Source organism: Anser brachyrhynchus, assembly GCF_964034855.1.
Source record: "Anser brachyrhynchus genome assembly, chromosome: 15".
Lineage (NCBI taxonomy): Eukaryota > Metazoa > Chordata > Aves > Anseriformes > Anatidae > Anser > Anser brachyrhynchus.
The window spans coordinates 16395699-16417027 of NC_137733.1; the positions used below are offsets into that span (position 1 = coordinate 16395699).

Below are 21329 nucleotides of genomic sequence, written 5' to 3' on the forward strand. Positions count from 1 at the left end.
CGCTAGGAAGACATTCTCAGGTGTATCTAGATGCAAGGAGCATCACAAAGGGGTGCACCTATCCAGCCACAGGCACAAAGCTGCTGGGGGAGTGAATGCGAGAACAGAATTTTCACCCTGGAAGATGTGATTAGGTGCTGAATTTCTAACTTGCAACTACGGAGACAAGAATACATTTAACTGATGTACCTGTCTCACAGTGATCCTGACTTCTGCCATTTGTCTGGCACATGTCACAACAGGGGACAGTCAGCAGTTCGGACTCCTGTAGGTTACTGTAAACAACTAACGTCTTTATTAGTGCTAATAAGAAACAAATGTCTTCTAACCTGAACGTCTCCCGCTAATATGCAATATCAGCAGCTTCTCCAAGTTAGAATTTTTTAAACAGAGATACTGAAGAGAGATTACAAAACCAAAAGTTACTTAGCTTTACTCAAGCTTTTCTCCTCAACTGACCTGAAAGTGGTCTTATAAAAGAAATCAGCATCATTATATCCATTTGACAGTTGAAGAAACAGAGGCAAGAGAAAGACCAGGAGCAGTTTCCTGACGGCCAGTCACCACATGAGGATCCCTGGGCACATCCAGCCCAGTACAAGCACCAGTCCCTGCAGGAGGGTGCCAATACGGAATTAGTATTTTTCTGATCTGGTGCTTGATCCCTGAGTGATTTCAGCTCTCCAACACTTTAGCAGCACTCAGCACTCTGACGGATTCAATCTGTGATTAGCAAAGACTTCCAGTGCACAGCTGCAAATTGAATGGTCCCTGCTAATTAGGCCTTCATGAATGGATTTATTTAAGTTACACTCATTGGCATGGTCAAGGAGAGCAAATGCCATTTTGTAATTCACTTAGCGATTTGTTATTTGATGATCAGTACTGTTTGCATGCAGGAGAAGCTGTCTCTGTCCAGCAACAGGAAGGACATCTCTGAAATTATCTTCAAAAAGATTTTCAGAGCTTGAACATATCAAAATATTTGCTCTGCAAGTTTTACACCGCCCACAGTTTTTACAGAGTGGGCTCATTTAACGTTTATACACTCTTAGGACAAATAGAATCTGTAAGATGAAAAGGGCAGACCCATAATTTTATGTAATTGGCCTGACTGAATGCATTAAAAGCCTCAAGTTATTAAAGGTATTCTCTCTTCAGCGGCTTTAGCTGATACCTGACCTGGATGAGAATGGAGAATGCTGATGAAGTAATGATGGACATCTTTAGCAGAAGTAGTGCAGGTGCTGATGCAGCCAACAGGTGCTCAGTGTGTTGAGGGATATTTAATCTAAATTTCTCTCCGTCATGCAGTATGTCTTTGTTCATCGCTCGCTTTGCCCTGCATCCCCCCAGTCCTGGTCTGCAGCACTGGACTCATCCCTGTGCTGTTCCAGTGGGATTTCCTCACTCTGAGGAGTGCTGCAACCTCCTGCAGCCCAAGAACATGCGCTTTATTTAAAAAAATAAGATAAGGATCAATCATGGCTGGTTTCAGTGTAATCTGTGCTAATTATAGCTGATTTGATCAATGGAAGACACCAAGACTTGAGGCTGGTGCATCTGCATAGCATCAGTGCAAGCGCTGCTTGTGTGCGTGCATAAGCAATGGAGCCCTACATCTCAAGGGCTTGGAGCGGGGGTGCCGCTGGCTCTCTTCTGCCCTACTGCTGACAAAGAAGAAAAAAAGCCATCTTGAAGGTGTAAAGCTATTTGGGACATGTAAGCGTTCCCCTTTCCAGCTGTCCGGGAAGGACAGTTTTGAAACAACAGATGCTTGCAAGACATCTCCTTGTTCTCTCTGGTGAATTCACATGAAACTCCTTAAAACAAGATCCAGCTTCCCCCTTGGGCGGGGAGTGAGCAGCATCTGGAGGGCCTGAGCGCAGTGAGGTCCGTGCTGGGGGATGGCAGCAGGGCTCCCCCTGCAAAGTCGGCCCCAGATGCCTGCTCACCAGCAACCTCAGTTCATAACCGTTTCAGCAGTAATTAATCCCTTCTGTAACACTCTCACAATGATGGAGCAGAAACGTCACATAACGTGGGCAAGCCCAGCAAGGAGGCCAAACCTTCAAGGCCAAAACATGCTGTGAAACCTACTCACATCAAGTGACCATTGCAGAATTTTAGAGAAAAAAAAAAATACAATCTAAGACCTCTGGATAATCACTGTGTAGCTGGTATATTTTCAGCAGTTTGCAAATAAACATATCTCAGAACTAATCCTTCTGTGCCTTTGCTATTCCAAAAAGCCCAAATAAGATGTCCATGTAGGAATTCACTGTTTGAAAACACTGGCACGTAGTTTTCTTTACTTCTGTCTTTGTCCACACAATATTCTACCTTGCTTTTCTGCAGATCAGGCTTTAACTGCTGAGGACTTTAGAGAAATCACTCTGCTCTTTAGCTTACCTAAAACTGCAGAGGTGAAAAGAGCTTCTTTGTGGAGCCTCTGAGCAGTATGAGAGCACCCAGGCTATAGAGGATGGCTTCTCCCCTGCGTAATTCCAAATAAATTGTGAGGTCAGTGAAATTACTTGGATTTTCATCACTTTCCCCAAGACCAGAACTTCCTCCTCCCTCTATGAGCAAACAAACGATGAATATTTTCCAACAAAACGCTATGAATTCAAAAATACAACAATTAAAATTAGTTTTAGTGACAGCTCCCTGACATTGGGGAAGAATGCTTTGGGAGGAAAAAAAAAAAGATATTTAGCATTGGTTGGCTGCCGTTCAAACATTTTCAGCTATTGAAATCAATGAACCAAACCCAAATAAATTATATCTGGATTTCAGTTTGAGACACATGATACTCAACAATACCAATTAGACCATACGGGATGGGAGTCTTCCAGCAACAAATGTGGGGGAAAACCCTTCCAAACTTCAGCTGCTTCAGTTTCCAACCAAGTGTAAAACTCAATCCCTTTTCACAATGCACGAGCAGTTCATAAGGAAGAAAATTTAGGATGTAAATCTCAGAGACAGATGGGGATGGCTGTAAGAGAAAACTGGAATCATAGAGTAAATAACATTTTTTCCCCCACCACAGAATTCAGTGAACAGAACATCAGTGAAATGCAAACGGTCTGTCCAAGCTAAACTTTCCAGCAAAAATATACCTTTGATCTCCTGGCTGAGCGCTTGGCCCCGGCACTGGTGGCATGGCTCCCACTGCCTCCGAGGGCCAGGACTGCATCCAGCCCGTTCCTATAGGTAATGGTGTGTCAACATTTCCACGGTACGCCTGGCTGCCTGTCAGCCAGCTAGTTAGAAAATTCCTGCAGCCCGACACTGACATTTTCAGTTTTCATTTGCTAGAAAAACAAAAACTCCCCCCAAAGCCTTTTCAGAGTGCAAAGATGCAAGACCTGATCAAAACAGGACTTTATCAAGAAATTTTCCATAAAGAAAATGAACACTAGAGGTCAACCTAACAACTTGTCCCGGAAATATATATCTCTGGAATAAAATATTACAGACTTCTTCTGTATACTGTACACCTCTCTAACTACATCCAGATTCACTGGCTTGGCAAGGCACTTCATATCTAACAAGAGTTTATTCTATTCTTTTGAATTTGTTCTCGTCTTGCTGTACATTAGTATTTCCTTTTCTGGAGCTTGCCTGTATGATCGCTGTCCCAGTTCACATGGCTCACTAATGTACTTAACTACCCGTTTATGAAATGAAAGGGGAAATTGGCACTTGTGTGCGTAAATACTGGAGGCCAAATGTGTCCCTGCTGCAGCTCCGCTGCAGAGGGTCGAGTTGGACTGGAGATGAACGCAGAGACAAAGGGGCAGCCACCCCCACGTGGATGAAAGCCCTTCTCACTGGTCCTGGTGTCTGCTGGATAAAGCCACAGCCTCAGCAGCAGCAGGGACCTTGCGGAAAATTGGGTTGGACGTGAGCAAGGAGTTTGTGGCTTTCAGCGTTCAGTTCTTTTTTTCAGTTGAGGCCAGGCATCTTCCTCTCTCTTCCCTGCTCCTCGTAAGAGAAACAGCATGTAGAAATAACATGCAGCCCTGCCAGCCTGCTTCCATTGCGAATCCCCCGCTCCCCTCTTGTTGGGCTCCTTTCTCAGCCAAACTCGACGGGGACACCAACGTGGAGGCTACCTCCACCGAGGAAGCTAAGGGACATTTAAGATTCAAAAAACAAGTCCAATGGAAGTGTGGATCCAGCAAGGAGTGTGCTAAAGCAAAAAATTTCTCCCAGGGAGTCACTGGGACCGCTGGTGTGCTTTGCACTAAGCACATATGTGAGTGCTTTGCTGAACCGTGGCCAAATGCAGTTCTTCTTTATGACTGCGGGCCAGATCCTGTAGCACTGAGTAACGCCGATGAGTAACATTCATTCACACAAGTGGTCTCTGTGGAGAAGGGCTGCCAAGTCCTGGCCCTGTATGATTTTCTCTTGAGCAAGCAGCCAGAGCAGAGCTCCATATGGCAACGCCAGTTCCTCACTCAGCAGCTTGCCTGCTGCCAGCTCCGTGGTGGAAACACCCCAGTGAGGCAGAAACGTTCCAGCTTAACCTCCGTGCTACAATTACCTTTAAAAAACTGCCAGATGAATTCCTTAAAATTCTTCCAGGGAGTTTCTACCTGATGCGGCTCTGTGTACGACCATGGCCAGTGACGCCCTCCTGGGCAGCGCCCGAGCTCTTCCTGGCGGAAGGTATCTCCCAGGGCTTGTCCACAGGGTCTCATCTCTCAGCACCCAGCTTCCTGGTGGCCCAGCACATTCTGAGGCCGCTGCAGATGTGCTGGGCTAGCAGGACAGGACTCTTACCCTCCTCTTCAACACGTCCCTAACGTGGAGCCTAAGCTGGTGCAGGGACACATCTCTGTGATGGTGCTTTCCAGTTGCTGCAGACACAGGAGGGATTTTAGGAGGGGCATGAGAGTGGCTGGGGTCGTGGTACAGAAATAGACACCTCATCCCACCGTGCAGCCATCGTGCATTAAAACTCTTGCTCCAAGAGAGTGAAAATTGGGCACAGCTGAATGGGAAACCTCCCCCCACGTTCATCTCAGCATGCTCCCAGAAGCTGCAGGGCTCTGACACCTCGCCTCTGGAGCTGTTCTGGTCAAATGCACAGAGGAGGTGCTGCCCTTCCCCAGCACCCCTGAGTGCCCACGGGGGAGATGCCCGACTTGGCCAGCCCTGTTGCAGCAAGGACAACGTCCAACCAACCTCCGCTCCCTGCCTCTTGGGGGGGGCACATGAAAAACATCCACCTGCAGCCCCAGGCTGGGCACACCCTGAGGCTCTTCCCGAGGGCTGACAGCAGCCGCAGCAACCAGCCCCTTCCCACCACAGAGACATGGCCCACACCAGCCCCAGCACCTGCTGGACCAGCCACAGGGACCCTCCACATGCTGTGGGGACCCTGCGGTAGAAAACAACAGCCACCCACCCAGGAACCCGCACATGTCCCGGGTTCTCCCCAGCCTTCACCACCCCCTCGTCCAAGAGCCATGCGTGCGATCACCGGTGAAGGTCCTGAACAGGGACCGACATTTCGTTAAGGTCTCCAGCGATACTGGGCAGAGTGCCGAGGAGATGGACCTGCCAGAAATGATCGGCAGCACTCGGAGGGGAGCAGGGCTCTTGCGTCCCTTGTCACCAGCAGCTGCTCCCAGTTACCTCCGACACATCCCTCGGTGCCATCGCCCTCCTCGTGGGGGCTGAGCACACAGCAAGGCTGGGGTGAAAAAGCACAACAATACCCAAGCATTAGGTGTTACCCAGGCAGGATCGGGCCCCACCGAGGCCAGCAGCAAGCTTGGGTAACGCTTACGGAGCCTTTCTGCATCGCCGCACCCTCAGCCTCTGTAGCATGTGCTGTTACTGCCAAATCAATACGTGAGACTTCTTGGTAAATAATTGTGTCAGTGGGATGTTAATGGTGCACAGTGCTCGTGGTGTCAAGACTTCTTTTTTTTTGTCAGCAAAGCAAAGTCATTCATTTTTCTCCCCCTTCCCCCTCCATGAGCCTTCCGAAACGCACAAAATGGGCTCCAGACCCACCTCCTACAAGGAAATGAGAACCAGCCCCGGAGGATCACCCAGCAAGAAGCCTCTGTTCGGAGATCTGACGCCTCTTCAAAGCTGGGGGAGCAAATGTGCTCCTACCTCCGCTGATTTATGAAGAACGTCTGCGTCACCGATGCGGGGGAAACGGTTAAACGCTACCAGAGGGAAGGGGAGCCGGGCGCTCGCGGCCTGTGCTTGGGGGCTGCACTGCATAGCCAACTATTTATTATGCTTTGTTTCCATATAATTAGCTCTATATTACATTCGGGAGGAAAACAAACAGCCTGGTGGCTGCGGCACATGCTGCTGGGTTGTGTGCCCCCTACCAAAACAAACACCGGTGTGCCCCAGCCGGAGCGCCACGGTGGCAGGCGGGGCGTGCCAAAGGCAGCTCTGAAATCGCACACAGCAGCAGCCAGCCCAGGTCCCCGTGTGTGAGGGGACTCGGGGAAAGCAGGTGGCTCTCCCCTGCTGGCAGGAGATGCCCAGTATCGCCTCTGACACAGGGAAGCCAGCACACGGCTCCTCTGCCTGCCCGCAATCAGCTGGAAAGGCTTGGTTAAATGGGGACAGAGCTGCACAAAGCTGCTCCTCCTCCCTTCCCTCTGTGTTGGGAAATTCGGGGTGTAAATTGCTCGCTTTGTTTTTAATTTCTGCTGATGCCCCAGCATTATTTATGCTCTCGAAATACAGCAGTAGGCACGAGTATAGCACTTCATTCATGAAATACATCCTACTACCTATGCTAATTATCGATCGGAGCAGTAAATAACTCCAACAGGCACAGTTTTCCAAATGAGTAGAGGACGTGGCTGAAGGCTGCCCATATGCCAGGGCCAGCAGGATTGCACCAGCAGGGCCGGTGAAGCAGCTCCTGAAATGCTCTTTTTTCACACAAAGCAAAGCCAAAAAGGCCAGCGCAGCCCCGGGTGGGTGACAGTGACAGCTGTGCCCTGCGCTGGCACAGGGCTTCCAGCCAGCCCGGCTAGTGCTGGGGGGACATCCATGGGGAAAGAGGACGCAGCCTGCCCTGGGATGCTCCCAATTAATGCCAGAAGGATAGGGACGGCCAAAAGGTAACCACTCTGCCCTGTCCAAGGGACACGCAGCCACACCAGGAGCTGGTTCCCACAGTACCACGCACTCCAGGAGAGCCCAGAGGCCACTGCAAGAAATAAAAGGTCTCTATGATAACTTTTTATTTTTTTGGTTTGATTTGACCACGCTGGAGAAGAGGAAGGCAGTACATAGCCCTGTGTATAAGCAGTTGCTTGATTAGCATAGTTAATGCCTGTGGAATTTATTCAATGTCTGAATTCTTGCGCTTTTTCCAGGGAAAAGGCAACGGGGAAATCTGCATAACACTATCCATGCAGAACTGTGTCTCAGCTGTCCCAAGTATTTCCCTGGAAGCCCTCTCTACCCTCCAGTAAGAAAAGGGACCCAGGAAAGCCAAGTGCTAGGCTGGATAGATTTAGGGTTGCTATACTGGGACCCATTTACCTTGGCTCAAAGGTGAAGCAGCACCATCCTCAAGGACAAAAGCTTAACAAGTGGGAGGATCTGAAGCAGACCTTGACCTAGTCTCAGTCATGTAGCTGCACCAAGCCAGGCGAGGTTGATTTATGGCAGCAAGAAGGCAGTTTCAGAGGCACCCAGAGCATGCCCACCCCCCCAGCACCTCACAGCACCCCCGGCTCATCGCTGCAGGACGGGGCTGCTGCAGCAGCACCCCCAGCGGTGCTGCCAGCTCTGGCCGTGCTCATCCCGGTTCATTCCGGGGCAGTGTGTGTGGGCAGGGTGGTACACAGCGTGAAACAACAGGGTGCTTTCAGCAGCTCTAGCATTCACCCTGGGGCGAGCGTGATACCCAGGCAGCCTCTCACCAGGGCTCGGCTCCTTCCAGTTTAGCTGGTCCCTGTTCCAGAGGGCTGAGCACGGTCCGAGGCACCGAGGAGACCAAAGTGGGATCCCCAGCTGCAGGAAGCACAAACCCACGGCCTCAGGGGGTTAAAACCCACGTGGTGCCCAGCAGGAGCGTGGTGGCAGGATGCCCCGCAGCAACCAGTGCTGCCAGAAGTCGCCGCATCCAGGCAAGTCCCCACTGCGCGCTGCTGCCTGCGCACACCAAAGCTCTTTGCCTCCCCTGGGATCCCCCAGACGTCCTCTCCTGCTCCTCAGAGGGAGGCAGACAGCAGCAGACCCCCACCAGCCCCACTTCCCAAGCTATCCTCAAACAACACCTGCCCATTCCCACCGCTGAGAAACCTTTCCCATTTTCCCGAGGAGCTGCAACAACCCCAGCCTCCTGCAGAGCCCCCAGCTCGCTGCCAGGGCTGAGCCCCCGCTGCCGGGGATGCTCCTGTGCGCCCGGGGCAGGCGGAGACCAGCACCCGCTGCGCTCCCCAGCCCTGCAGATAGCCAGAGGAGCCGCTTCACCTTGGCTCCCTCCCCAGCCAAGAGCCATTTGCCAAGCTCAGGCTTGGATCTAGCGATAGACTTTTGTGCTCTGGCTCGTAGATCCTGAAAACAAGAGCTTTAATCATTGCTTGCTTTTATGTGCCGAGAGCCAAAATTGTCTTGTTAAATACAGTAAGCGATCAGTGCTCGCAGTAAAGAACATTTCAATGACGGCTTGTGTGGGTAATTATTTCAGGCTTGCCTTTCTTCCCCTCTTGAGAAAAATTACGGAATGTGGAAATTATTGCGAAGCCTCTCCGGACCTCGAGCCTGTTCTGCCGTCTGCAGGCGCTCACTCCAGGCAGCTGCAGCGACGTCTGTGTGCCTGGCCGGGTGCGCTCCTGCTCACTGCTGGGCACAGGAATCGGTCCCTGGGCAGCTGGCACCAGGACCGTGTCCCCTGCCAGCAGCTACAAGAGGCGCCTTGAGTTCAGATAGGTCTAAATGACCCCAATTGTCCTAGAGGCAATAGGAGGCTCTGCTGTACCAGCCTTGTCCTGCCTTGTGCCCAAGCTCAGCACATCAGCACAGCCCAGAAAACATTGATTTATTGTTTTTTCCTACCACTGCATCCCTGAGCAGCCTTCAAGCCATGCTTGGGAACCTTTGTCTCACCCTTTTCTCCCAGCGCTTCTCTTTCAGCCCCGTTTAACATTATGGTATTAAAGTTTCCTCGTAGCTTTTATTGTGATTTTTTTTTTTTCCAAAGTTTAAGCAGCACAGAGGAAGCTGAGGCAGCCCTGGCACAAACCATGTCACTGGAGCCAGCAGAGCGGGCAGGCTTGAACCAGAAGCACTGCAGTGAGGCCAGGGTATGCAGCAGCCACGAGGAAGAGGAGGAGGATGGTGCTCAGCTGTCCCATTGCTCAGCCCCAGCTTTGATCGAGGGACAATTGTGGGGCTGGGAGAGCAAGCTGCAGCGATGCTGCCTGCTCCAGCAGCCTGGGGCTGTTTTGTGGAAAGTTCCTTTTTCCAGCATTCTGATCAAAATATCCCTGGCTGCTCACTCACAGCCAGGGTGGTGCAGGGGGCTGCATCGCTTCCCGCTCTGCAAACACAGCCCTGGGGAGTCGCAGCACGAACACCTCTGTGCAGGTTTAGGTGCAAAACAATCTCCCCCCAGCTGGCAGGTGGGCAAAAAGCTCATTTCTTTGAGTTTACTGCAGATGGGAGAAATGGGGCCAAGCCATTAGTTTGAGCAGGGGCCCTGTCATCACCCTGCGGACAGGCAGGGCTGAATGGCACAGCTCCATCACCCCATGGAGGGAACAGCGTGAAAACTGCAGCAGAAAGGGCCCCTCAATACATTTTTCCCCCTCTGCGACCAGACCAAGATCAGAGCAGAAGCCTTCCAGGGAGGACTCTTAACACATGGCTGCATCTCCACGTGTAAAACCTGCTGTGCTGGCAGATCCGAAGGCAGCGCAGCACCAGGTGCAAGGAGCCTGCAGAGAGGGGCTGAGCACCGTCAGCAAAAGCAGATGTGCCCCGCGGTGGGCACAGCCCCACGGCACCAGCCCGAGAGCAGCTGGGCACAGAGAGGCACCCTGGCTCTGCCTGACCCGCTCGGCACAACATGAGCAGCTGCACCCCAGGGGAGGCTGCAGGACACAGGGCAGGCTGCTGCTGGGTTTGGGGTCTTTGAGGAGATACAAAACCACCTGTGCAGCCACGGGTACAGCAGACCAGCAGGATTTGCCTGCTACCAGTGTTCACGCACCCGCACCGTGCCCACCGTGTTGGACAGGCGAGCTCCTGCACTGCAGTCGTTACCTGGCTCTGGTGCAGCTGGGACCTCTCTGCCTGTCCCCGAAGGCTCCCCGCAGCCCCAGGGCTGGCTCCTGCACCCACCCCAGAGCCAGACCCAGCTCTCCCAGTCCCCCCAGCACCCCAGGCTTTGCACCCCGGGTGCAAGACCACATCCTTCCCTCCCAGCACCGCCATCCCCCAGTGTGCTCCTCCACACCAGAGCCCCGAGTCTCCCGGGACACCACAGAAGCTGCATTGAAGACATTTGTGTGCTCCCCATCCCCTCCACCCACGCACGGCCCCGCTCCTCAGCCCCGTTTGCCGGGAAGGCGTGGGGGGGGGGACGCGGCACCCGAGCAGAGCCAACAGGAAGGGAGGCACTCCTGAGGAGCACTGCTTCTAAACCACTCCAATATGGCAAGGCAATGGTAACCAGCTGGGAGAACGCTTTAAAGACCCTTAATTAAAGGCTGGCTGTTGCACAAGCCCCTTTTCCCATCCCCACAGGAGCCTTTCCCAGTTTCCCAGCCTCTCCCCCGCTGCCCTCCATCCCCTGCACTTCCCCGCCGCCGCCTGCCAGCAGCGTGCTGGGGCGCTCAGCCCCCGCAGGCAAGGGAAGCTCGTACTCACAGCACAAGGGGGAAAAGTGAAATATTCTGTGATTTTCAGGCGTGGATGGAGGCAGCAGCCGCCTGCCGTGCAAAGCTGGCATGGCCATACCAACCGGGTGCTGGGACCATCAGCTTCGTCATCTTGCTGTGCTCTGCACCACTCCTCACCCCCCACGGTAAACCAGGGGAAAATGGGGCTGGATGAGGCCCTCCAGCTCCATCACTTGCCTCTAACACCAGAATCCAGCTGCAGCATCACTTGGTGCCATGGCGCGAGGCAGCCCCGATGGCTGCAGCTTCCCCGCTCCTTCCCCTGCCCTGCTCTGCGTCCCCCAGGCGGTGGCACTGCCCGGTCCCACGTGTCCCCCTGTGCCCACACCTGTGGGAAGTGATGGGGCGTACACGACAAAGGCCTGGGGCTCGCCTCCCGGGGGGCAGAGCTTGCTAGAAAGGCCTCAATTCATTCCTTCTATTGATATAAATTGATGGATTAAGCTAGGCACTGGAGGGCTGTTTCTAATCAACGCTCCCCAAAGCTGTTGTGCTGCCAAGGGAAAGCGCTCAGCCTGTGCGAGGGCGCAGAGCCCAGCGGGGCCGTGCTGCCTCTGGCCGGGATCTGGCCCCTCACCCACCGCGACCACTGGGGGAAAAGGGACGCCACGAGCCAGGGAGCCCATCCTCTTCCAGGGGGATGACCCTGAGCACCCCTGAGCAAGGTCACCGAAGCATTTAAACGTGCCCCGAGATGGAGCTAAACCCCCGCAGGAGGAGGCTGGGACTGGCACTGCTCCTGGTTGAACGCACAGGCAAGATTTAAGATCTGAGCAGAGAAGCAGCTTGGACTTTCAAAATAGCTCAAAGAAAACGTGTTTTGCCCCAAGAAAAGCAAATAAGCTCGGTCGAGCTGGTTTCCTCGCAGCAGTGCCACCATTTACACGCCTTTCACGCTTGCTCTCTAGAGCTGTGGGGGATGCAGGGGGGGGCTCCAGCCCTCGCTTGCAGCAGGACCCCCAGACACTTGCGGTGGGGACGTGCCAGCAGCGTGCCCTGTCCCAGTTTGAACAGGAACTGATCCCAGCAGGTTGCTCCCAGATAAATCATTTGGTTAATTATTTCAGTAAGCAACAACTTTCCTAAAAGCACTTAGCTGCCTGCTCGCTCGCTTCCAGAGGGGCTGAGCACAAAGGCAGCGTTTGTCTCACCCTAATTCCAACTAACCCAGGGAATAACCTCACCCACGGTCGGGGCACAGGTTGAACCAAAGCAGCCCAGCTCCCTCGGGGCTGGAGGTGAGCGCCATGCTCTCTGTTTGCTTTGCACACCCGCGATGCTGGCTGCACCTGGTGGTGCCTGTGCCCACATGTGTGATGCAGGCTGCACTTCACATGGCTTGGAAGCCACCGCAGGGCACGTGGTTGCAATTACAGCGGCCTCTGCCTCGGCGTGGGCATTCTCTTTTCTATCGGGGAATGTGGCATGAGATTGTTCCATGTGTTGAGATTATGTCAGGATGGAAAACAAAGCAGCAGGCAAGGGAGCTGGCAGGGAAGGCAGGGTGCTCTGAGGGGATGCACGGCCTTGTGAGGGCTCCCCTCTGTGCTGGGTGGGTAGCTTCAGCCCTCCCTGCTCCACCTTTACGTGTATTTGAGTTCTGGTAGCCCCAAACCCCATCGCTGCCCCCATCACACACTAACGGTGCACCAGCAGCCCTGGGGTGAGTGCTCAAACCCCCAGGGAGCAGCATGACTGCCCCACGGGACAGGGGCAGCTCCTCTCACAGACCTCGGGCACAAACACGGGAAACCTCACAGACGCCCAGGCACCCAGAGGTGCTCCCTGCCCATCGCTGTGAGCAGCCACACTGCCCCATCCCCAAACCCTGCCGGGGCACGCTGCTCTACACGCAGCACCAAGCACAGCCAGCCTTCTGTCCCCCTTACCGGGCACATCCTTCCCCAATCCAGGACACCTCCTCTGCTGCCTGCACAGCTGGGGCAGATCCTGCAGCAAGGAGCCGGCCTCCTTACCTCCTGCATTTATAGCCCACAGGTGCACAGGACCCCAGCAGCTCCAGCCCCACCTGGGAATGCAGCCCCACACGCTGCAGCGGGCAGGGAGCGGGCAGATGGGGGCGTTTTCAGGGAAAAGCATGGCTTTCCTTGTCAGAGGTTATAAAATGTGTTCCCAGGGCACACCGAGATGAGAAGTGTAATTGCAAATCAGCTCTCCTGGATTTCCAGACCTACACAAAGGCTGGAAAGTTTTAATTACTTCCTTGTGGAGCTTTTTTCTTTTTTTTTTTTCTTCCTCTTCTCTCCTCCTAAATTTGGAATAAAAGAAGAAGAAAAATGCGTACATAAAAATTTTGGAAAGCTCTTGCAACCCTGCTCTTCCTGGCGTATGCAGCAGCCGGGACAGATGGGGAGGCCCAGGGCACAGGAACAGCAACACTTTGGAGAGTTACTTTTAAAAACAAAAATTGGGTTAGAAATGGGAACTGCTTAACTGAGACTGGGAACAAAACTTCTTTTCACACTTGGTAGCCAAGGATTCTTCTGTGGATTTCCATCCCCCTCTTGCTCTGGCACTTCCCCCGTTTAACATCCACTGGGACCTGGTACCCAAAAGGCATTTCTGCAGCTCTGGCAGCGGAGGAACTTTGCATCCTCCCTGGATTGAGCAGACATGGACATGTAGCTCAGAAGTGCCTTCCCCGAGCAAGAGCCAGCAGTGCTCTGGGGAACGATAGCTGCCGGTGCGCTCCTGGGGTCTCAAGCACGGACTTCCAGCACCTGCCATCCTGTGGGAAAAACATCATCTTCCAAACTCCTGGTCTTTAGCAATCTGAGATAGACATAAAGAAGGAAAAAAGTCATAAACACACCCACACGGAGCTGTTTTCCCTCCCCAGTCCACACCAGCACCATGCAAGGAGACATGAACACAGCTCTGCCTATAACTTTATTCCATCCCAGCCTGGCAGTGGCAGCAGCTTCTCCACCGCCTCCAGCCCGCGTCCACAGGCTGATCCTGGTGTGTACAGAGGGCATTGCAACGGGGGGCTCAGCTCACCTTTCCTTAAGAGCCCACCTGAGATCTGCTGCATAAACTCTACCAAAGAAGCCAAAATAAAGAGGCAGTTTCTCTTTCTCGGCTCTTGGTGCACACAGGGTGTTGTGCCTCCACCAAGGTGGGAGCTGACACTTTGAGAAAATCTGATTTTTCAAAAAATCTGACTTTTCAAAAAAATCTCCTTTTTTAATTAGGTCAGTGCTGCCAAAGGCCGTTTCTCCTCTGGATGGACATGGGACATGCTGCACCAGCACGCGGTGGGCTCCCCGTCCTGCTGATGGTCGGCACCCGCCTGGCCGTGGGGAAGGACACGGCACAGGGCCACCACGGCTCCGATAACAGCTCCGACTCGCCCATCTCATCTTGGCTTTCACCAGTGATCGTCACCTGCCCTCAGCAGTCTGGAGTTCCCCAGCTTAGGGCTAAAACCGTGTGCACGCAGAGGCCACCAGTGCACCACCAGCGCAGCACGATGGATGCTTCAGGCTGGTCCTTCTGCCGGACACATTGCCCCAGCACCATCATGGGACCCCATTGCCTTGTGCCATGGACAGCACCGATTTCCTGAGCTGGTGCCAACCTAAAGCACGGCACGGTGGAGAAGTGCCTGGTGACCACAGGGGATTTCAAGCAATCGCTGCTCTCAAGAGCGAGATCCGGGCGATTTCATCCCGGGCACCTTCCCCCTGCCTGTCCAAGGCCACTTTTATTGTCTTGATGTGATGAAGTGCGGGCTTCACCTGGACAGACCCACAAGTGGCTCCTCTCGGAGGCAATGAATACAAATACTTGACCTCATGAGCCGTGGGGCAGCAATTAGTTTAAGCAGGGGGTTTGTGTAACACTTCAAAAGTCTTAATCCGTGCGGTCAGCCCTGGCACGGTATTTGCCAGAACCTATTGAGTAGTCTTAATGAGTCTGCAAAGCAAGCTTTCAATACATTTTGGGTCGCTTCAGATGCTTTAAATGGCATAGTCTATATGGTATTGTGTGGCTTTAGAAAGGCCCGGGCTTTAAAAAAGTATGGCTCCCTTTCACAGGACAGACAGAAACCATCTTTAGAGCCGGGACCCTTAGCGTTTTGCATATCAATACGGCTCGGGCTGAATGCAGTCACTCAGCTGGGAAATAGGATCACTATCAGCGTTTCCAGGCTTTCACAGGCACTTGGGAAACTTTAAAGCCCTTCGTGGAGAATAATTTGGTCGAATATCGTGGCTGGAAACAAAACCTCGGCCGGCAGAGCGCGGTCCCTCGCGCCGAGCTCGCGGGGCGCTACGGCAGGAGCCGCGTCCGGCCTTCATCTCCTGTTTCTGCTTCTTCAAAACTTCCCCAGTTCCTGCCCTAGAAGCCCACGGGCTTGTGCACCACAGCCCCGGCATCTTCAGCTGCTGCGGAGCTGCTCACGGATGCTCGCAGGGATGGACACACGGACAGCCGGTGGTGCTCTGCCCGCAGGAACGGGCAGCTGTACGCGTCCGGTTCCCACATCACGTCAATCCCACTCGTGTCACTCGTCCCCTGCGTGTCGCTTGTCCTGGCATCGACCGGACGAGCCCAGGGGCTGAAAGGGGCAAACGTGCTGACCGCACACCGGCACGGAAAGTACGTGCCGGCTCCAAGGGGCACGAAGAGTGTCCCGGCAGCCGGGACACGGGAATGGGGAGAGCTGCGTGGGGCAAGGCACAAGGTGCCGGCGTAAAACAGCGAGGGAAGGCTCCCCTGCCTGCCGTGCATCCCAGGACAAGCGGTACCCTCCGCATCCATCGCCCCCATGCAGTGGCGGAGGTGCTGAGCGGTTCAGAAGGGAAGGCGGCGTGGAGGGACAGCCAGCGCGGGGATGCGGCACGAGGGGCAAACCACAGCCAAAGCCTATTTGCAAACAATGCGGGGCCCGAGGGCCCTTGAAAACACGTAATTAGCTCATTAAAGAAACAAATACAAGTCACTAATAAGATATTAAAGGTTAATTAAATGTTTTCCCCATATTTAATTAAGGGAAAACTAGTTAATTCAGACTAAACTAATTTCTGCAGCCTCCCGTGATAGCGCTCTGTGGCTGCAGATTTCAAAATCTATTGAGATAATTGAACCCAAAGGTCAGAGTTTGGGGCTTTTGTTTGCTCTGCTTGGGTGAATCTGGGGAAGCAGGGATTTTTATCCTACGGGTAAGAAATGCCCCGCTTCATCATCTGGCTTACTCGAAGAGCATAGGAAGGTATGTGATACACAGCTCCCCGTCCCCGGCCCCAAATCTGGCACTTATTCCAAACTACCACCGTTAGTTGTTGTCCTTAACTAGGGAATTCCTTCAGACGATTCCCAGTCTGCAGAAAACACCCCGTGCTTTGGGTTTGCTGCTTTTGCCAGCCTCAGCCCCACGGCAGCCGGCGGCTGGCCCCAATGTGGATGATTGCCTGAATGCAGCCCCCTGGGCTGGGAAGGGGCTGCGAGCACAGCTGAGCACCCACCGTGCCCCGGCACCAGCACCCCTTTTTTCCCCTCTTTTTTTATTTTACTTTTTGCACATAGGATTGTTTCAGCAGAGGGGATCTGCACCCGGAGCTTTTTCAGTCTTGACCAACACTACCAAACTATCTCACCACGTCCAGGAACAGCACGGCTCCGTATTTAGCATTTTGGTTTTAACAACACTTCCATCAACAGAACGTGGAAACTGGGGAAAATCGGTGCAGGGAGGAGCAAGCTCATCGCAGTCACCTTCACAGCCCTCCTCCCACAGATCTCACCTTTAGATATGAAAACCAGACGAGGAACTGATGGGAAGCACAGAGGCTGACCTTGCAACCAGCAAGGAGGGAAAAAGCAGCTGCCATCAACTGTCGCAAACATGTACCTATAATTTATAGTCTAAGGCTTGACACTGCTCACAGTAAAATCAGTGGGTAACCCTCTGAAGGAAGCACAGGGGCTCACACGTTATTAAATAGGAGTTATTTTTGCCACCTCCCTTGCTGGAATGGGCACAGGCAGAAGCCCCAGGGCAGGAGCAGCCCAGCCCCGGCTGCGTGCCCCAGGGCTGGTTGGCCCCCGGCGCTCGCACGCCCGTGCACCCACACCCTCCCTCTCGCCACCAGCACGGCCACAGTTAACATAGATTAGCAAGATTTATATGGAAGAATATTTAATCTGGTCAGGGGGAGAGGGGTCATCTGTGTTTTTATTTCTTAAATATTTCTCTCTACTCCGGAAGGGTCCGTTTCTGGCCGGAAAAGGTCCGATATAAATTAGAACGAAGGGAGGAGGCTGCTGGTGGCCCCGCGCACGGCTCAGTCCCACCCGAAGTCCTGCCCTGTCATCTGGTAAAACTTCATGTTGAAAGGTCTGTAAAACTCCTGCAGGCGCTGCACCACCTGCCCGTCGATTTTGGGGTGCGGCCGCCCCTTGGACTTCCCCAGGCAGCGGGGCTTGCTGCTGCCCTCCGGCTTCTTCAGGCAGGGAAAGCCCTTGGTCTCGTTGAAATAGAAATGCTTGTCCGTCACCACCCTCTTGAGACCCAGAAAGTCCTGGACGCGGCCCATCTCCCCCGCCGGGTCGCTGACGAGCCGCTCCCCGCTGACGAAGAGGAATTTGGAGAGGGGGAAGTACCGCAGCCAGTTGTCCAGGTGCTTGGCGTAGATCCCGATCCTCACCGCGCTCCAGCTCGTGTCGATCAGCCCCGTGCTGACGTTTTTGAAGGCCAGGGCCTGGAAGCTGGGGATGGTGGGGTTTTTGGAGAGCGTCTGCGTGTAGTCCGAGATGGCGCGGGTGACGGGGTTGCGCACCACCACGATCAGCTTGGTGTCCCGCGACATGTTGTAGATGCGCCGCGGAGCCTCCTTGGTGACGAAGTAGCTGGGGGTCTTCTCCATCGTGATCTGCCCCTCCAGCGTCCGTGGCATCAGGCTCCTGGGGAGAGAAAGGGGCACGGTCAGGGCTGGCGGCTGCGTGACCCTGCCCCGTCACACCCCGTCGGTCACCTCCTCGTCCTCAGACCCCTTCCTCGGAGCCCCCCTGACCAGCTCGCCCCTCTCGGTCCCCCCAGGCCTGTCCCCAGGAAGGGGTTCCCCATCGCTGCCCTGTTCACACCCCACCGCCTGTCCCAGCTTGAGACTGGGGAGGAACGACAGCTCAGTGGGACGCTGCAGGAGAGGTTCCTTAGAGCACCTCGTGCAGGGAACCCGACTAAAAGCGACCCAGCTGCCGGGGTTAAAAGCCCCCGAGAGCCCTGCAGGGTCGAGGTGCTGGTGTGATGCACGGTGTGGAACCCTCCTGCACAGCACCCTGGTGCCAAGGCAGGACCTGCCCCAAACCAGGACCATGCAGAGGCCCCCCTGTGCCGTGCCTGTTCCCGCACGGGGACATTTTTTGTCCTGGCCACCCCACAGAGCACACCAACTGCAGATGCTCACACGCTCCGTAGGGTTGCAAAGAGAAAAGAGGAGGAGAGGTAAGCCTTGACGTGGGTGTGGGCGCCCATTTGGGCGGGCAAAGGGATGAAGGGGTAACCTGGGGGCCTGGCACAGCCCCAGCCCCCGGCCCTGGCAGCAGGGATGAGCACCCTGGGGGGCTAAGTCCGGCCACCTCGAATCCAACCCAACCGGGATGCAGAAGCCCACCAGGGCTCCTACCTCCTCCAGACAGCAAGCAGTTAAGGCCAGAAAAAGACTGTTTCCTTTAAAAAAAAAAAAGAGGCGGAAAACCTCTCAGGGCCCAGGCATTGTGTTGTGTAAAATTCGCTGCCCTGATTGTTCCCTTGTGCACTTTAATGAGGCATTAATTGCTGGAGAAATTACCCAGGCATGTCATAGGCATGTCACCCCATGGGCTGAGGGCTCAGGGGGGCTGCGGCAGGGTGCCCCCCTGCACCAGCACAGCACCTGCCCTGAGCCCCCCATGTCCCCCTTCTTCTCGAGGGTGGACACGTCCCCTCCGGGCAGCCGGTGAACAAGGGGCTTGGTTTGTGCAGGACTGAGCCCACAGCGGGGTCACCTCGGAGCTGCCCGGTGCCCGCCCCAGCAGGGACAGGGAGGGATGGGGTGGCTGGCTTCTAGAGGCTGGCTTAGTACGTGGGGAATGACCAAACCACTTCTTCTGAAGCAGGAAGTGCCCATCCACCCGCACACACGAATACAGAAGCACAGCCCCCCCCAGGCAGGTGCTATTTTACAGAGGCACCCGGCAGTGACACGGCGCGCAGGAGGTGCTGAGCGAGTGCCTGCGTTCATCCAGCAAACGCACGGCCACCTCCCCACACCAAGACTGCGCGGCCCCAAATGCCAACCGTGGTCAGGGATAAAAAACCCCACGGGCAATCCCCCCCCGTGCTGCTGGAGCTGGCAGCGCTCTGGGGATGCTGATGGCTCTGCCCGGACCCGGTGGCACCGCTGGGCCGTGCCTGGTCCCCAGGCGGGGACACACGCAGCAGCCTGGGCCACGCTGCCGGCACGCCGGGGCTCTGCCCAGCAGCACGTGGTCCTTATGTAATGGGAAAAGGCTTGAGGTTTGGGGAGGTTTTTTCCCCTGGACGCAGGAAAGAACACTTTATTAAAAGCATTTGCGAGCAACGCTGGGCTCCGCACAACTCCCTCCCCCGAACGAGAGGCGAAGCCACTTGCGGCTTTATTTTGTGGGATTTTTTTGGACAGCGACAGCACTCAGAGCCACCTCTCGTCCCCAGCCTCACCGGCCACCAGCAGCGGCGGGGCAGCCTGCACAGCCTGCACAGCTGGCTGGAGAAGCTCCTGCCCGGCAGGTCGTTGCGTTCCCCTGTACCTGTAACCCCAAACACATCCCAAACCCAAGCCCACGATGCCACTTTAGAGCTGGCTGGGGGATGATGGACACAGGCACCTCCAGCCCAGCTCCTGGCCAGCCGTGTCCCCGAATGTCCCCAAGGTGCCTGCGCTTCCCTGGGACGCCGCTGGTGTTTCTGCGCAGGAGAACGACTTCCCACGTGCTGCTCAAGCTCTCAGCACACATGGGCTTAAGACCTAAATCCGTCACTGTCCCCAGTGTGCAACAAAATGCTCGTTATGCAACATTTGGGAGGACGCCCTCTGAGATGCCGGAGAGCCCACGTTACACTGAAATACCGCTTTCCTCAGTCTGTGCTCCACAAGCCGGTGCTGGTTTGACCTGAACTCAAGTTCTGCTCTGCTTTTGTTAGAGGCAGAGCTTTGAACCTGCTGCAGCCGCCACCACCGAGCTCCCTGGGCCGTCAGCGGGGATGCCCTGAGCCATCTGCACCCATCCTGGCATCCGCAACCCTAAAAACTGATCATTTCTTACAGCACGTGAAGAGCAAATTGAAAGAAAAGAAGAAAGGAGGAGACCCAGACTGCTAGTCCAGGTGGGATTTACCTCCAGGTACAGCGCAGTGCGCCTGGGTGGCCACAGAAAAAAGTTAACGGAAGGTAGGGTTTTGAGAAAAAAATCACTAAAACATTTAAAGTTCCCAGATTTTCTGTGCCAACACATGCCGCTCCATCTGTGCTGCCAGGGGTTATTTCTAGGAAAAAAATAAAATAAAAATACATCCCTGCCCAGAGCTCTCTCTGCGGACTGGGGGGCCAGGTCCACCAAAACAGGACGGGTGCCTGGGCCCCACCTGACCCCCACCCTGCCGCACTGATCGTGAGGAATGATGCCAGCCTGGACACCCCAAGAGAAGCCTTTCCAGAAATATCTTCCAAAAGCTGCTTTATGCCCTCTCCTTCCCTGCAGGAGGGCAGCCAGGGCTGACAAGCGGGGTGACACATGCCTGACACCACCGGTGCCTTCCCCGCACGCGTCCTGCCCACCAGGGGCTTGTCAGCACGCAGGAGCAACCCAGCTTTAATTAAAGCCAACCACGCCCTCCTTAGGCTTAAGGAAAATTTAATTAAAGTAGAATTTGTAATAAAAGCCCACACCGAGGCAGGGATTCCCAACTCCGCACCACCGGAGCAGCAGCGAGGGCTGCGCGAGGGATGCGGGGACCGTCCCCGCTGGGGACAGCGATGCCCCACGCAGACCCCCAGGGCCATAAGCAAAGCCCCTGCACGGCAGCGCTACCACGGCCCCTCCACGGGGCTCCAGCACCTCTCCGGTTTTGTTGGTGCTCAGAGAGTGTTAGGAACGATGGCTGCCAAACAACTGCACGACATGTATCTTCCGCACAGCTCCGGCACACGGATTCCCGGCTACCTACGAGATAATTACACTATTTCACATTTTCATTAACTCCCTAAGAATTACCCCAGTTAATTATTGATAAGCTCTGCCTGCCTCCGGATCTGGCTAAAACCAGCAAATGAAGGGCAGGGCTCCTGTTGTGCTTCACTTTAGCAAAAGCACTGGAAACTTTAAACTTGGAGCTAATTCTTGTTGACCTTGAGGTTGCTCCTTGGG

At 54.6% G+C, this 21329-nt stretch overlaps 2 protein-coding genes across 2 annotated transcripts in view; both read right to left on the bottom strand.

Moving 5' to 3' along the window:
- The window catches only part of MEIOB (meiosis specific with OB-fold), a 31442-nt gene extending 18575 nt beyond the window's left edge, over window positions 1-12867 (bottom strand). Inside the window, exons 1-3 of the mRNA XM_080556816.1 lie at window positions 12806-12867; window positions 3126-5713; window positions 2413-2497 (exon numbers count right to left, since the gene is read on the bottom strand). The gene's annotated coding sequence lies outside the window, so the exon portion shown is untranslated. The remainder of the gene's footprint in view (window positions 1-2412; window positions 2498-3125; window positions 5714-12805) is intronic.
- A 4198-nt stretch (window positions 12868-17065) lies between these two features.
- HS3ST6 (heparan sulfate-glucosamine 3-sulfotransferase 6) overlaps window positions 17066-21329 on the bottom strand; it is a 30396-nt gene continuing 26132 nt past the window's right edge. Inside the window, exon 2 of the mRNA XM_080556840.1 lies at window positions 17066-17846. Within this exon, the coding sequence (XP_080412966.1) occupies window positions 17228-17846 (619 nt within the window). The 3' untranslated portion in view covers window positions 17066-17227. The remainder of the gene's footprint in view (window positions 17847-21329) is intronic.